At 46.2% G+C, this 17,278-nt stretch overlaps 1 protein-coding gene across 1 annotated transcript in view; it reads right to left on the bottom strand.

The window, feature by feature from the left end:
- Positions 1 to 17,031, bottom strand: part of LOC109896792 (SLIT-ROBO Rho GTPase-activating protein 1) — a 30,407-nt gene extending 13,376 nt beyond the window's left edge. Inside the window, exon 1 of the mRNA XM_031831952.1 lies at positions 16,424 to 17,031. Coding sequence (XP_031687812.1) covers positions 16,424 to 16,490 — 67 coding nt within the window. The 5' untranslated portion in view covers positions 16,491 to 17,031. The remainder of the gene's footprint in view (positions 1 to 16,423) is intronic.
- Positions 17,032 to 17,278: the final 247 nt, after the last annotated feature.

The raw sequence follows: 17,278 nt of genomic DNA, 5'->3' as shown, positions 1-17,278 counted from the left end.
TCCATCCTCATGATGCCATCTATTTTGTGAAGTGCATCAGTCCCTCCTGCAGCAAAGCACTCCCACAACATGATGCTGCCACCCCCATGCTTCACGGTTGGGATGGTGTTCTTCGGCTTGCAAGCATCCCCTTTTTCCTCCAAACATAAAGATGGTCATTATGGCCAAACAGTTCTATTTTTGTTTCATCAGACCAAAGGACATTTCTCAAAAAAGTACGATCTTTGTCCCCATGTGCAGTTGCAAACCGTAGTCTGGCTTTTTTATGGCGGTTTTGGAGCAGTGGCTTCTTCCTTGCTGAGCGGCCTTTCAGGTTATGTCGATATAGGACAAATTTTACTGTGGATATAGATACTTTTGTACCCGTTTCCTCCAGCATCTTCACAAGGTCCTTTAATGTTGTTCTGGGATTGATTTGCACTTTTCGCACCATAGTACGTTCATCTCTAGGAGACCGAACACGTCTCCTTCCTGAGCGGTATGACGGCTGCGTGGTCAAATGGTGTTTATACTTACATACTATTGTTTGTCCAGTTGAACGTGGTACCTTCAGGCATTTGGAAATTGCTCCCAAGGATGTACCAGAATTGTGGAGGTCTACAATTTGTTTTCTGAGGTCTTGGCTGATTTCTTTAGATTTTTCCATGATGTCAAACAAAGAGGCACTGAGTTTGAAGGTAGGCCTTGAAATACATCCACAGGTACACCTCCAATTGACTCAAATGATGTCAATTAGCCTATCAGAAGCTTCTAAAGCCATTACATCATTTTCGGGAATTGTCCAAGAAATTTAAAGGCACAGTCAACTTACTGTATGTAAACTTCTGACCCACTGGAATTGTGATACAGTGAATTATAAGTGAAATAATCTGTCTGTAAACAATTGTTGGAAAAATTGCTTGTGTCATGCACAAAGTAGATGTCCTAACCGACTTGCCAAAACTATAGTTTGTTAACAAGACATTTGTGGAGTGGTTGAAAAACGAGTTTTAATGACTACAATCTAAGTGTATGTAAACTTCTGATCCCTCGCTCTGAAACAGCACAACCACTGAAGTGTGCACTGCCATGCTGACTGGGATTGGTGTGTGTGTGTGTGTATATTTAATGTGTGTGTTCTTTAATGTTATTGTGGGCAAAGGATGCGGTCCAAGATGACTCCTTAGAAACAGCCGCGCTATGAGAGAGATGGAGGGAGGGAAAGAGAGGGGGATTTGTATTTATTTTATTTAACCCTTATTTAACTAGGAAAGTCAGTTAAGAACAAATTCTTATTTACAATGACGGCCTACCCCGGCCAAACCTGGACCAATTGTGCGCCACCCAATCACGGTTGTGATACAGGGGAGGGATAGAGAGACAGCGGGCCTGAGGAGTGAGTGAGATACAGACTTCTGTTGGATGCTGTAGAAACGTTTCCCTTCTCTTGTTCTTCCATCCATGTTGTTGCTCTTCTTTGTTGTTTCCAGGAGGAGTGGAGGGTGTCTTTGATATGAATGTATGATTGTGAATAATACAACTCCACACAAACCAAGAACAATTAATTTCACCAATCTGACACTACCTTTCGAGGCTTAGACACCTGGAGTGTGTGTGAATGTGTGATGTCACAGCTGAACAGGAAGAGGAAGCTCATCCTGGCTCATTTCCATGACAAACAGGTCCAAGGACACAAGGGCAGAACGCACACGTAAGTGTTGGCATTGGCCACCAATTTCTTCTTCCTTCAGTCTCACAACCACACACTGCTGTGAGTGCTCTCTCTCCATCTCTCCAACTTTGCTTCCTCCATATCTTCCCTCCTCCCTCTCTCCTTCCATTCCCTTCATTCTCTCCCTCCTACCCTCCCAGGCATGCACATGTGTGGTCAGTAATCACACACATGCAGACGCAGGCAAAAGCAGAACTGCTTGCAGAAGAGCTCACTTTCACAGGGTCCCCCTCCTTCCCTCTCTCTTCCACTCCCCTTCCATTTCTCTTTCCCCTTCCCTCTTTTGCACTTATCATTCAGGCTTATATGATCCACGCCATCACTTGATGTTACCAAACATTTAAAAAATGCCTCATATCTTTGCACACAGAGACCGCCAGCCAGACATAAGCACTGTGAAATACATAGAGGTCAGAATACCTGGGCATACCTGGGCTTCAGATCAATACTCAACACTCACTGTCACATCATCACGTCAGTAGAACAGCCCCCCCTCATAAACACAGTTGCTCCTGACCAATCACAGGATGGGTAGGGAAGGCAGACTGCAAATCCACATAGCGACAATTCCGATACATACATGTACCTCCACTAAGACAGGAGAGAGCAGCAGCAAAGCAGTGCTGTATCTTTAAGTGGTCATTGTAATGCAGGGCATCCCCAAGTGTGTTTTGGCCAGCTGCCAGACTGGGATGGGCGCACACACAAGCGCACACTCCCTCTCTCTCTGGTGCTCTCATTAAATCTAATCACTCAAATTCACTGTGTCGATGTCGATCCAGTGTGTGTGTTCCTCTATACCAGGCGGTGTCAGAGGAAGGCCCTAAAAATTGTCAAAGACCCCAGCCACCCTAGTCATAGACTGTTCTCTCTTTATACCGCATGGCAAGCGGTACCGGAGTGCCAAGTCTAGGACAAAAAGGCTTCTCAACGGTTTTGCCCCCAAACCATAAGACTCCTGAACAGGTAATCAAATGGCTACCTGGACTATTTGCATTGTGTGCCACCCACCACAACCCCTCTTTTATGCTGCTGCTACTCTCTGTTTATCATCATATCAAATTTGATTGGTCACATACACATGGTTAGCAGATGTTAATGCGAGTGTAGCGAAATGCTTGTGCTTCTAGTTCCGACCGTGCAGTAATATCTAACACGTAATCTAACAATTTCACAACAACTACCTTTCACACACAAGTGTTGCGCCTTCTTCACCACGCTGTCTGTGTGGGTGGAACATTTCAGTTGGTCTGTGATGTGTACGCCCAGGAACTTGCCACCTTCTCCACTACTGTCCCGTCGATGTGGATAGGGGGATGCTCCCTCTGCTGTTTCCTGAATCCACGATCATTTCCTTTGTTTTGTTGGCTCCGAGGGCCCTCACCTCCTCCCTGTAGGCCGTCTCGTCGTTGTTGGTAATCAAGCCTACTACTGTAGTGTTGTCTGCAAACTTGATGATTGAGTTGGAGGCATGTGTGGCCATGCAGTCATGGGTGAACAGGAAGCACAGGAGTAGGCTGAGAACACACCTCAGTGTTGAGGATCAGCAGGGTGGAGATGTTTCCTACCCTCACCACCTGGGGGCGTCCCGTCAGAAAGTCCGGGACCCAGTTGCACAGGGTGTGGTTGAGATCCATGGAGACCCATGGATGAGTTTGGAGGGTACTATGGTGTTAAATTCTGAACAGTAGTCGATGAACAGCATTCTTACATAGATATCGCTTGTCCAGATGGGTTAGGACATTGTGATTGCGATTGCGTCGTCTGTGGACCTATTGGGGTGGTAAGGAAATTGGAGTGGGTCTAGGGTGGAGGTGATATGATCCTTGACTAGTCTCTCAAAGCACTTCATGATGATGGAAGTGAGTGCTATGGGGCGATAGTCGTTTAGCTCAGATACCTTCGTTTTCTTGGGAACAGGAACAATGGTGGTCCTCTTGAAGCATGTGGGAACAGCAGACTGGGATAGGGATTGATTGAATATGTCTGTAAACACACCAGCCAGCTGGTTTGCGCATGCTCTGAGGATGTGGCTGTGGATGCCATCTGGGCCTGCAGCCTTGCGAGGGTTAACACATTTAAGTGTTTTACTCATGTTGGCTGCGGTGAAGGAGAGCCCGCAGGTTTTGGTAGCGGACCGTGTTGGTGGCACTGTATTGTCCTCAATGCGAGCAAAGAAGTTGTTTAGCTTGTCTGGGAGCAAGACATCGGGGTCCGCGAGGGGGCTGGTTTTCTATTTGTAGTCCGTGATTGACTGTAGACCCTGCCACATACCTCTCGTGTCTGAGCCATTGAATTGCGACTCTACTTTGTCTCTACTGATGCTTAGCTTGTTTGATTGCCTTGCGGAGGGAATAGCTACACTGTTTGTATTCGGTCATGTTTCCGGTCGCCTTGCCCTGATTAAAAGCAGTGGTTCGCGCTTTCAGTTTTGTGCGAAAGCTGCCCCCAACCAGAAACCCTGGATTGATGAAGGTTTTAATAGTCGCCGTGGGTACATCACCGATGCACTTGCTAATAAACTCCCTCACAGAATCAGCGTATACATCAATGTTGTTGTTCAACGCTATCCGGAACATATCCCAGTCCATGTGATCGAAGCAACCTTGAAGCGTAGAATCAGATTGGTCGGACCAGCGTTGAACAGACCAGAGCACAGGTGTTTCCTGTTTTAGTTTCTGTCTATATGCTGGGAGCAACAAAATGGAGTCGTGGTCAGATTTGCTGAAGGAATGGGTGAAGGGGGGCTTTGTATGTGTCGCGGAAGTTAGAGTAACAATAATCCAGAATTTTGTCAGCCCGGGTCGCGCATTCGTTACGCTGATAAAATGTAGGAAGATTAGCCTTGTTAAAATCCCCAGCTACAATAAATACAGACTCAGGATATGTAGTTTTCTAGTTTACATAGAGTCCAATGAAGTTCTTTCAGGGCAGTCGAGGTGTCTGCTTGGGAGGGGATATACACGACTGTGATTTTAATCGAAGAGAATTCTCCTGGTAGATAATGTGGTCGGCATTTGATTGTAAGGAATTCTAGGTCAGGTGAACAAAAGGACTTGAGTTCCTGTATGATGTTATGATCACACCACGACTCGTTAATCATAAGGCATACACCCCCACCCTTCTTCTTACCAGAGAGATGTTTGTTTCTGTCGGCGCGATGCGTGAAGAAACCAGGTGGCTGTACCGACTCTGATAACGTATCCCAAGTAAGCCATGTTTACATGAAACAGAGAATGTTACAATCTCGGATGTCTCTCTGGATTTGAGAGATTTGGACCCTTGCTCGGATTTCGTCTACCTTGTTGTCAAGAGACTGGACATTGGCGAGTAGTATACTCGGGAGCGGTGGGCGATGTGCCCGTCAACGGAGCCTGACCAGAAAAACGCTCCGTCTGCGGCGCCGTTGTTTGGGGTCGCCTGCTTTGATCCGATCCATTGTCCTGGGTGGTGGACCAAACAGAGGATCTGCTTCGGGAAAGTCGTATTCCTGGTCATAATGTTTTTAAGTCGACGTTGCTCTTATATCCAATAGTTCCTCCCAGTTGTATGTAATAAGACTTTATATTTCCTGGGGTAACAGTGTAAGAAATAATACACAAAAAAAACATAATACTGCATAGTTTCCTAAGAACGCGAAACGAGGCAGCCATCTCTGTTGGCGCCGGATACACTCATATTGCATAGTCACTTTAATTATACATTCATGTACATACTACCTCAATTGGCCCGACCAACCAGTGCCCCCACACATTGGCTAACCGGGCCACCCCCCATCGCATCCCGCCACCCGCCATCGCCTCTTTTACACTACTGCTACTCTCTGTTTATCATATATGCATAACCATATTTAACCATATCTACATGCACATACTACCTCAAATCATCCCGACTAACCGGTGCCTGTGTATAGCCTCGCTACTGTATACAGCCTCGCTACTGTTATTTTTCACTGTCTTTTTACTGTTGTTTATATTTCTTTATTTGCCTATTGTTCATCTATTACCTTTTTGCACTGTTGGTTAGAGCCTGTACGTAAGCATTTCACTGGAAGGTCTACTACACCTGTGTATTCGGCGCACGTAACAAATAAACTTTGATTTGATTTGTGTGCCCAGGGAAGAGCCTGTGCATTCAGAGTTCATCAGTGACAGAAAGAGCACAACAGGAGGGAGAGACAGGGAGAGAAAGAGATGAGTAAAGAAGCAAGGAGGAAATTCTCTTCTATATACTCTTGAGATCCACTCAGCAATGTGTGTCTGTGTGTGCGTGGCTGAGCGGAGGATGATTCGTGACCTTTCCTGATCAGAACACACACACACAATGCCATTTCAGTCCAAACTCTAACAGTCATCTCCATTTCCTCCTTTCTCTTTGATATCAACCTGCAGGGACATCAGGCTTTTTCACAACAATGTGGAGTTCTTTCCTGTGAAAAGTGAAAGCCATTTCCTTTTCTGAGATAAGTGATCATGTGGGCATGAAGGCACTGCAGTGCAGGTGATAAAGTCAGAATATGTTTTATGTGCTCTGTGGTGCTGTGAGAGAGCATGTGGGGGCGAGAGAGTAAGAGAGTTCATCCCACACAGCCCTACAACATTTATGATGGGTGTAGAGCCATGTTCAGTGTATGTGGCCTGGCAACCATCTTGGTTGGAATATCCTACTGTTATGTGTGCAGTCCTCAGTATAATAATCATACATTACATTTGTATAGTGTTTTTCATAGAATCTCAAAGCACTTCAAAAGCAAAAAACAAACGAGCAATACAGTGGGGCAAAAAAAGTATTTAGTCAGCCACCAATTGTGCAAGTTCTCCCACTTAATTTTCATCATAGGTACACTTCAACTATGACAGACAAAATGAGAAAAAAAATCCAGAAAATCACATTGTAGGATTTTTTATGAATTTATTTGCAAATGATGTTGGAAAATAAGTATTTGGTCAATAACAAAAGTTTCTCAATACTTTGTTATATACCCTTTGTTGGCAATGACAGAGGTCAAATGTTTTCTGTAAGTCTTCACAAGGTTTTCACACACTGTTGCTGGTATTTTGGCCCATTCCTCCATGCAGATCTCCTCTAGAGCAGTGATGTTTGGGGGCTGTTGCTGGGCAACACAGACGTTCAACTCCCTCCAAAGATTTTCTATGGGGTTGAGATCTGGAGACTGGCTAGGCAACTCCAGGACCTTGAAATGCTTCTTACGAAGCCACTCCTTCGTTGCCCGGGCGGTGTGTTTGGGATCATGCTGAAAGACCCAGCCACGTTTCATCTTCAATGCCCTTGCTGATGGAAGAAGGTTTTCACTCAAAATCTCACGATACATGGCCCCATTCATTCTTTCCTTTACACGGATCAGTCGTCCTGGTCCCTTTGCAGAAAAACAGCCCCAAAGCATGATGTTTCCACCCCCATGCTTCACAGTAGGTATGGTGTTCTTTGGATGCAACTCCGCATTCTTTGTCCTCCAAACACGACGAGTTGAGTTTTTACCAACAAGTTCTATTTTGGTTTCATCTGACCATATGACATTCTCCCAATATTCTTCTAGATCATCCAAATGCTCTTTAGCAAACTTCAGACGGGCCTGGACATGTACTGGCTTAAGCAGGGGGACACGTCTGGCACTGCATGATTTGAGTCCCTGGAGCCGTAGTGTGTTACTGATGGTAGGCTTAGTTACATTGGTCCCAGCTCCCTGCAGGTCATTCACTAGGTCCCCCCGTGTGGTTCTGGGATTTTTGCTCACCATTCTTGTGATCATTTTGACCCCACGGGGTGAGATCTTGCATGGAGCCCCAGATCGAGGGAGATTATCAGTGGTCTTGTATGTCTTCCATTTCCTAATAATTGCTCCCACAGTTGATTTCTTCAAACCAAGCTGCTTACCTATTGCAGATTCAGTCTTCCCAGCCTGGTGCAGGTCTACAATTGTGTTTCTGGTGTCCTTTGACAGATCTTTGGTCTTGGCCATAGTGGAGTTTGGAGAGTGACTGTTTGAGGTTGTGGACAGGTGTCTTTTATACTGATAACAAGTTCTAACAGGTGCCATTAATACAGGTAACGAGTGCAGGACAGAGAAGCCTCTTAAAGAAGAAGTTACAGGTCTGTGAGAGCCAGAAATCTTGCTTGTTTGTAGGTGACCAAATACTTATTTTCCACCATAATTTGCAAATAAATTCATTAAAAATCCTACAATGTGATTTTCTGGATTTTGTTTCTAATTTTGTCTGTCATAGTTGAAGTGTACCTATGATGAAAATTACAGGCCTCGTCTTTTTAAGTGGGAGAACTTGCACAATTGGTGGCTGACTAAATACTTTTTTGCCCCACTGTATATCATTTCAGGTCAACCAATAGAGGCCAAGTCTTTGAAAGCTGCATCCTACAAAGATGGTGAGTGTCCGTTCATGGGTGAATGGAGAGAGCTGGTCAGAGGGTGGTAGATCATTGTTATGGAGTCCGCTGATCATCTTGTAGAGGGCGTCTTACACTTGGACCTGAATGGCGCTGGAGGAGATTTTACGGGCTCTTAACAATTGTGCTATTGAGTGTTTTTTCGCATTATTTGTAACTTATTTTGAACATAATGTTTCTGCCACCATCTCTTATGACCGAAAATAACTTCTGGATATCAGGACAGCAATTACTCACCTTGTACTGGACAAAGATTTTTTCTTTAACGATTCGGACACGAAGGATTTACTTCAGACACCCGACAAGGCCCACATCCCAGTCATTTGCAGGAGAAAGAGACATTGGGGACGTAGGGCGGGGTGCCTTGTAAGGATCCGACGGCAAGTGGGTGATCTGCCTCTACCATCAGTCCTATTAGCTAACGTACAATCATTGGATAACAAAATAGACAAGCTACGATCATGAATATCCTACCAACAGGACATTAAAAACTATAATATCTTATATGTTTTACCGAGTTATGGCTGAACAACGACATTGATAAAATACAGCTGTTGGGGTTTACGCTGCATCGGCAAGATAGAACTATTGCCTCCGTTAAAGACAAGGGGTGTGGGTCTGTGTATATTTTTAAACAACAGCTGGTGCACGAAATCTAATATTAAGGAAGTCTCGAGGTTTGGCCTGAGGTAGAGTATCTCATGATAAGCTGTAGACCACACTATTTACCAAGAGAGTTGGTATATTTTTCATAGCTATCCATTTACCACCACAAACCGATACTGGCACAAAGTCCGCATTCAATGAGTTGTATAAGGCCATAAGCAAACAGGAAAACGCTCATCCAGAGGCAGTGCTCCTAGTAGCCGGGGACTTTAATGCAGGGAAAATTAAACGAGTTTTACCTAATTTCTACCAGCATGTTAAATGTGCAACCAGAGGAAAAAAACTAACTCTAGGCCACCTTTACTCCACACACAGAGACACGCACAAAGCTCTCCCTCACCCTCCATTTGGCAAATCTGAACATATTTCTGTCCTCCTGATTCCTGCTTACAAGCAAAAACTAAAGCAGGAAGCACCAGTGACTCGGTCAATAAAGAAGTGGTCAGATGATGCAGATGCTAAGTTACAGGACTGTTTTGCTAGCACAGACTGAAATATGTTCCGGGATTCTTCCGATGGCAGTGACCACATCAATCACTGGCTTCATCAATAAGTGTATCGGTGACGTTGTCCCCAAAATGACCGTACGTACATACCCCAACCAGAAGCCATGGATTACAGGCAGCAGTTTAAGGGTAGAGCTGCCACTTTCAAGGAGCAGGACTCTAACCCGATCGCTTATGAGAAATCCCGCTATGCCATGAGACAAACCATCAAACAGGCAAAGCGTTAATACGGCACTAAGATTGAATCATACTACATCGGCTCCAATGCTCGTCGGATGTGGCAGGGCTTGCAAACAACTGTATTACAGAATACAAAGGGAAGCACAGTGCCCAGTGACACATGCCTACCAGACAAGCTAAATTACTTCTATGCTCACTTCGAGGCAAGCAACACTGAAGTATGCATGAGAGCATCAGCTGTTCCGGACGACTGTGTGATCACGCTCTCCATAGCCGATGTGAATAAGACCTTTAAAAACAGGTCAACATTCACAAGGCCTCAGGGCTAGACGGATTGCCAGGATGTGTACTCCGAGCATGCACTGACCAACTGGCAAGTGTCTTCACTGACATTTTCAACCTGTCCCTGACTGAGTCTGTAATACCAACATGTTTCAAGCAGACCACCATAGTCCCTGTGCTCAAGAACACGAAGGTAACCTGCCTAAATGACGACCCGTAGCATTCACGTCTGTAGCCATGAAGTGCTTTGAAAGGCTGGTCATGGCTCACATCAACACCCTTATCCCAGAAACCCTAGACCGACTCCAATTTGAAAACCTGCCCAACAGATCCACAGATGATGCAATCTCTACTGCACTGCACACTGCCCTTTCCCACCTGGACAAAAGGAACACCTACGTGAGAATACTATTCATTGACTACAGCTCAGCGTTCAACACCATAGTTCCTTCAAAGCTCATCACTAAGTTAAAGACCCTTGGAATAAACACCTCCCTCTGCAACTGGATCCTGGACTTCCTGACGGGACGCCCCAGGTGGTAAGGGTAGGTATCAACACACCTGCGACGCAGATCCTCAACACGTGCTCAGTCCCCTCCCGCTTTTAGGATAATACAGTGCCACCATCGCGGCCAGCTTACAAGGACTGTGCCACCCCCCTCTCCTTCTCCATGGCCGACGTGAGTAAGACACTTAAAACGTGTTAATCCTTGCAAGGCTGCTAGCCCAGATGGCATCCCTAGTCGTGTCCTCAGAGCATGCGCAGACCAGCTGGCTGGTGTGTTTACTGACATATTCAATCGCTCCCTATCCTAGTCTGCCGTCTCCACATGCTTCAAGATGTCCACCATTTTTCTTGTACCCAAGAAGGCAAAGATAACTGAACTAAATGTCTACCGCCCTGTAGCACTCACTTCTGTCATCATGAAGTGCTTTGAGGGGCTGGGCAAGGATCATATCACCACCTTACCGGCCACCCTAGACCCACTTCAGTTTGCATACCCCCCCAACAGATCCACAGACGATGCATTCACCATCACACTGCCCTATCCCATCTGGACAAGAGGAATACTTTTGTAAGAATGCTGTTCATTTACAAGAGCTCAGCATTCAACAGCATATAACCCTCCAAGCTGGAGGCCCTGGGTCTCAACCCCGCCCTGTGCAATTGGGTCCTGGACTTTGACGGGCCGCCCCCGGTGGTGAAGGTAGGAAACAACATCTCTACTTCGCTGACCCTCAACACCGGGGCCCCACAAGGGTGCGTGCTCAGCCCCCTCCTGTACTCCCTGTTTACCCACGACAGCGTGGCCATGCACGCCTCCAACTCAATCATCAAGTTTGCAGATGACACAACAGTAGTGGGCTTGATTACCAACAACAATGAGACAGCCTACAGGAAAGAGGTGATGGCACTCGAAGTGTGGTATCAGGAAAACAACCTCTCACTCAACGTCAACAAAACAAAGGAGATGATCGTGGACTTCAGGAAACAGCAGAGGGAGCACCCCCCTATCCACATCGAAGGGACAGTAGTGGAGAAGGTGGAAAGTTTTAAGTTCCACGGCATACACATCACAGACAAACTGAAATGGTCCACCCACACAGACAGTGTGGTGAAGAAGGGGCAACAGTGCCTCTTCAACTTCAGGAGGCTGATGAAATTTGGCTTGTCACCCAATACCCTGACGAACTTTTCCAGATGCACCATCGAGAGCATCCTGTCGGGCTGTATCACAGCCTGGTACGGGAACTGCACTGCCCTCAACAGCAAGGCTATCCAGAGGGTGGTGCGGTCTGCACAACGCAAACTACCTGCCCTCTATGACACCTAGAGCACCCAATGTCACAGGCTGGCCAAAAAGACCATCAAGGACAACCACCACCCGAGCCATTGCCTGTTCCCCCCGCTACCATCCAGAAGGAGAGGTCAGTACAGGTGCATCAAAGCTGGGACCGAGAGACTGAAAAACAGCTTCTATCTCAAGGCCATCAGACTGCTAAACAGCAATCACTAACTCAGAGAGGCTGTTGCCTATATTGAGACCCAAATCACTGGCCTCTTTAATAAATGGATCACTAGTCATTTTAAATAATGCCACTTTAATAATGTTTTCAAATATAACATTACTCATATCATATGTAAACTCAACAAAAAAAAGAAACATCCTCTCACTGTCAACTGTGTTTATTTTCAGCAAACATGTGTAAATATTTGTATGAACATAAGACTCAACAACTGAGAGATAAACTGAACAAAGACATAAACTGAACAAGTTCCACAGACATGTGACTAACCGAAATGGAATAATGTGTCCCTGAACTAAGGGGGGAGGGTCAAAATCAAAAGTAACAGTCAGTATCTGGTGTGGCAACCAGCTGCATTAAGTACTCCAGTGCATCTCCTCGTGAGATGTTACCCCACTCTTCCGCCAAGGCACCTGCAAGTTCCTGGACATTTCTGGGACATTTCCTAGCCCTCACCCTCCGATCCAACAGGTCCCAGACATGCTCAATGGGATTGAGATCCGGGCTCTTCAGTGGCCATGGCAGAACACTGACATTCCTGTCTTGCAGGAAATCACACACAGAATGAGCAGTATGGCTGGTGGCATTGTCATGCTTGAGGGTCATGTCAGGATCAGCCTGAAGGGTACCACATGAGGGAGGAGGATGTCTTCCCTGTAACGCACAGCATTGAGGTTGCCTGAAATGACATCAAGCTCAGTTCGATGATGCTGTGACACACCGCCCCAGACCATGACGGACCCTCCACCTCCAAATCGATCCCACTCCAGAGTACAGGCCTCAGTGTAATGCTCATTCCTTCGATGATAAACGCGAATCCAACCATCACCCCTGGTGAGACAAAACCGCGACTCGTCAGTGAAGAGAACTTTTTGCCAGTTCTGTCTGGCCCAGCAACAGTGAGCTTGTGCCCATAGGCGACGTTGTTGCCGGTGATGTCTGGTGAGGACCTGCCTTACAACAGGCCTACAAGCCCTCAGTCCAGCCTTTCGGGGACAGTCTGTGCACTGATGGAGGGATTGTACGTTCCTGGTGTAACTCGGGTAGTTGTTGTTGCCATCCTGTACCAGTCCCGCAGGTGTGATGTTTGGATGTACCGATCCTGTGCAGGTGTTGTTACACATGGTCTCAAATCAAATCAAAGTTTATTTGTCACGTGCACCGTGCAACAGGTACCTTACAGTGAAATGCTTACTTACAGGCTCTAACCAATAGTGCAAAAAAGGTATTAGGTGAACAATAGGTAAGTAAAGAAATAAAAACAGTAAAAAGACAGTGGAAAAACAGTAGCGAGGCTATAAAAGTGGCGAGGCTACATACAGACACCGGTTAGTCAGGCTGATTGAGGTAGTATGTACATGTAGATATGGTTAAAGTGACTATGCATATATGATGAACAGAGAGTAGCAGTAGCGTAAAGTGGGGTTGGTGGTTGGCGGGACACAAAGGAGATTAGCCAATGTGCGGGAGCACTGGTTGGTTGGGTCAATTGAGATAGTATGTACATATGTACATGAATGTATAGTTAAAGTGACTGTGCATATATGATAAACAGAGAGTAGCAGCAGCATAAAAGAGGGGTTGGGGGTGGCACACAATGCAAATAGTCCGGGTAGCCATTTGATTACCTGTTCAGGAGTCTTATGGCTTGGGGATAAAAATTGTTGAGAAGCCTTTTTGTCCTAGACTTGGCACTCCGGTACCGCTTGCCATGCGGTAGTAGAGAGAATAGTCTATAATTGGGGTGGCTGGGGTGTTTGACCATTTGTAGGGCCTTCCTCTGACACCGCCTGGTGTAGAGGTCCTGGATGGCAGGCAGCTTAGCCCCAGTGATGTACTGGGCGTACGCACTATCCTCTGTAGTGCCTTGTGGTCGGAGGCCGAGCAATTGCCATACCAGGCAGTGATGCAACCATGCTCTCGATGTTGCAGCTGTAGGTCTGTGGTCTGCCACTGCGAGGACGATCAGCTGTCCGTCCTGTCTCCCTGTAGCGCTGTCTTAGGTGTCTCACAGTACAGACATAGCAATTTATTGCCCTGGCCACATCTGCAGTCCTCATGCCTCCTTGCAGCAAGGCACTTTCGTGCAGATGAGCAGGGAACTTGGGCATATTTCTTTGTGTTTTTCAGAGTTAGTAGAAAGGCCTCTTAAGTGTCCTAAGTTTTCATATCTGTGACCTTAATTGCCTACCGTCTGTAAGCTGTTAGTGTCTTAACGACCGTTCCACAGGTGCATGTTCATTAATTGTTTATGGTTCATTGAATAAGCATGGGAAACTGTGTTTAAACCCTTTACAATGAGGATCTGTGAAGTTATTTGGATTTTTACAAATTATCTTTGAAAGACAGGGTCCTGAAAAAGGGCAGTTTCTTTTTTTGCTGAGTTTATATATTGTATTTTATACCATCTATTGCACCTTGCCTATGCCGCTCGGCCATCGCTAATCCATATATTTATATGTACATATTCTTATTTCGATTTGTGTGTATTAGGTAGTTGTTGGGGAATTGTTAGATTACTTGTTAGTTATTACTGCACTGTCAGAACTAGAAGCATAAGCATTTCGCTACACTCGCATAAACATCTGCTAAACATGTGTATGTGACCAATACAATTTGATTTGATTTACTCCCTGTTCATCCATGACTGCATTGCCAGGCACGACTCCAATACCATCATGAAGTTTTTCCCGACAACACAACACTGACAACGATGAAACAGCCTATAGAGAGGAGGTCAGAGACCTGGCTGTGTGGTGCCAGGATAACAACCTCTCCCTCAATGTGATCAAGACAAAGGAGATGATTGCGGACTACAGGAAAAGGAGGACCGAGCACACCCCCATTCTCATCTACGGGACTGTAGTGGTGCAGGTTAAGAGCTTCAAGTTCCTTGGTGTCCACATCACCATCAAACTATCATGGTCCAAACACACCAAGACTGTCGTGAAGAGGTCACGACTAAGCCTATTCCCCCTCAGGAGACTGAAAAGATTTGGCATGGGTCCTCAGATCCTCAAAATGTTCTACAGCTGCACCATCGAGAGCATTTTTATTTTATTTTACCTTTATTTAACTAGGCAAGTCAGTTAAGAACAAATTCTTATTTTCAATGACGGCCTAGGAACAGTGGGTTAACTGCCTGTTCAGAGGCAGAACGACAGATTTGTACCTTGTCAGCTCGGGGGTTTGAACTTGCAACCTTCCGGTTACTAGTCCTAGTACTACAGGGTAGTGTGTACTGCCCAGTACATCACTTGGGCAAGGTGGCTGGAGTCTAACATTTTTTGGGGCCTTCCTTTGACACTGCCTGGTATAGAGGTCCTGGATGGCAGGAAGCTTGTCTTGGTGTGTTTGGATAGTTTGATGGTGATGTGGACACCAACTCCACTTACATGTACATATTACCTCAATTACCTCGACTAACCTGTGCCCCACACATTGACTCTGTACCAGTACCTCCTATATAAAGCCTCGCTAGGGTTATTTTTTACTTAAAACTGCATTGTTGGTAAGGGCTTGTAAGTAAACATTTCACTGTAACGTCTACGCCGAGTACCTGTTGTACTCGGCGTATGTGACAAATAACATTTGATTTGATTATAGCCACTGCACTTCTCCTCTGCCACTCTGTGTAACACAGTGGAGGATGCTGATGCCTCAGCAGCTCCGGGCGCCAGAACGCTCACCACACAAAGTAGCCAGGTCACCCGTGATTACAAGTCTGTATTCAACATCCATCCATGACTGAGGATGTATTTAGTTCAGTGCTATTGTAAGATGTGACATTTAACAGAATCAGTCTCACGTGGAACACCTGTACAGTCAGTCAGTGCTCTCGCCAGATGCTTCCCTCATCTCATACCGTACCACAGGACATCGTGGTGGGGAGACGGTGCAGTTCCATAGTTACAGCACTGTGCAGAGGTCCGACTGTCACAGTAACCATAACACGCCTCTCTCCTTGGGGACATCAGTGGGGTTGACAAGACGATGAAACCTACGCCATGTCCCACTCCCACCATACGCAGAGTGCAGTGCTCATTATATACAGTTTGTCAGACACACTGGGGGAGGGGGCCCGCTGCAGTCACAGCCTCTGAAGTAAACCAATACATGCAAACCATTAGTGGAACAGAACCAACACAGACAGAGACATTCAGAGCTCCCAGCTATGACAAATACCCACTACTACTCCACTCTATACCCACTGACTGTAGTGTAGCCTACTACTGGCAAACACCCTCACTTCCACATGGCTGAGAATGATCAAGGGTGCTGCAGAATCCACCCCTCATCCTCTCCCCACCAGGCACCTTACAGCACTCAGGATGAACCCAGAGATACTAACTTCTCATTATGAGGTGTCATCCCCACTACACATCCATTTTCCAAACAAGCCATGTGTGAGAGGCGGTTGATCAGACATAATAGGCAGGTGTAGTGTACATGGACAGGTGTGTGTGTGTGTGTATATGAATGTGCCTATGAGAGAGGGGGATGTATAAACATGAGGGTGTGTATGAGGGGTGTATATGTGTGCGTACATATCGGTGTGTGCATGTGCGCGGGTTCGCGTGGGTGTGGATGTGTGACGCGTTAGTGATAGTTTCATAGAAAAACATACCTTTCACCTGGCTCTCATACTCTGCAATTATCTCCTTGTCCTTCTTGCTCCTGACCAGGTTCGACATGTCGGCGCACTAACGATGGTCAATCAGATAACGGTCCAAATATTGATTATTCCGTTCCACCGCGCGTCCACGATGCCCGAGGCACTATCGCAAACCACAGGTTACATACTAGGGAATAGATCCACTCCAATGCCGCAACAACAGAATGTATTATTCCTCCCCAAGGGATGGCGGATACAACGCTCAATCATCCAGAATCAACCTTTCCATAGAGACGTCCGTGACCGCCTGAGCCATGCTACGGGTTCTGTGAGCTGTCAACTGGGAAGCAGGTAGTAACAAATTCCCATTAGCAAGCTCAATGAGCGCGGCAGAAGCCTACACACACTGGGCTGCGGTAAGAGAGGGGTGCACGCCCACTAGGTAATCCAGCGGAACACTGGTCCGTCTCGTTCGCCGGAGTTTCTCCCGGGGTGTTTGCGTGAGTGTGTGTACTGTTTTAGTTATGTCTGTGACCTAACCCTGTAGCAACCTTTCACACAAACTATGAGCTACGCTAAACTGCATGCTGCTCAATGCCATGGGAAAGGGTGAAACTCGGGGGCGTGTACCCAGAGATGATTGACAGTTAAACCGACAGTGACCACTTAAGCCTTGTTCACATTGGCAGTTTGAAGTGACTCAAATCTTTTTTCGATTCGAGCCCGTTCTTTTTAGCTGCAGTCATAACAGGCAAAAAGCACATGGAATCAGATGTTTTTATTTAACCAGGCAAGTCAGTTATTTAGAACAAATTATTATTTACAATGACAGCCTACCGAAAGGCCTCCTGAGGGGAAGGGGGCTGG

The sequence above is a fragment of the Oncorhynchus kisutch genome, linkage group LG9 (assembly GCF_002021735.2).
Source record: "Oncorhynchus kisutch isolate 150728-3 linkage group LG9, Okis_V2, whole genome shotgun sequence".
NCBI classification, from domain to species: Eukaryota; Metazoa; Chordata; class Actinopteri; order Salmoniformes; family Salmonidae; genus Oncorhynchus; species Oncorhynchus kisutch.
The sequence above is the reverse complement of the archived record's forward strand: the minus strand, read 5'-3'. Positions and strand labels throughout refer to the sequence as shown.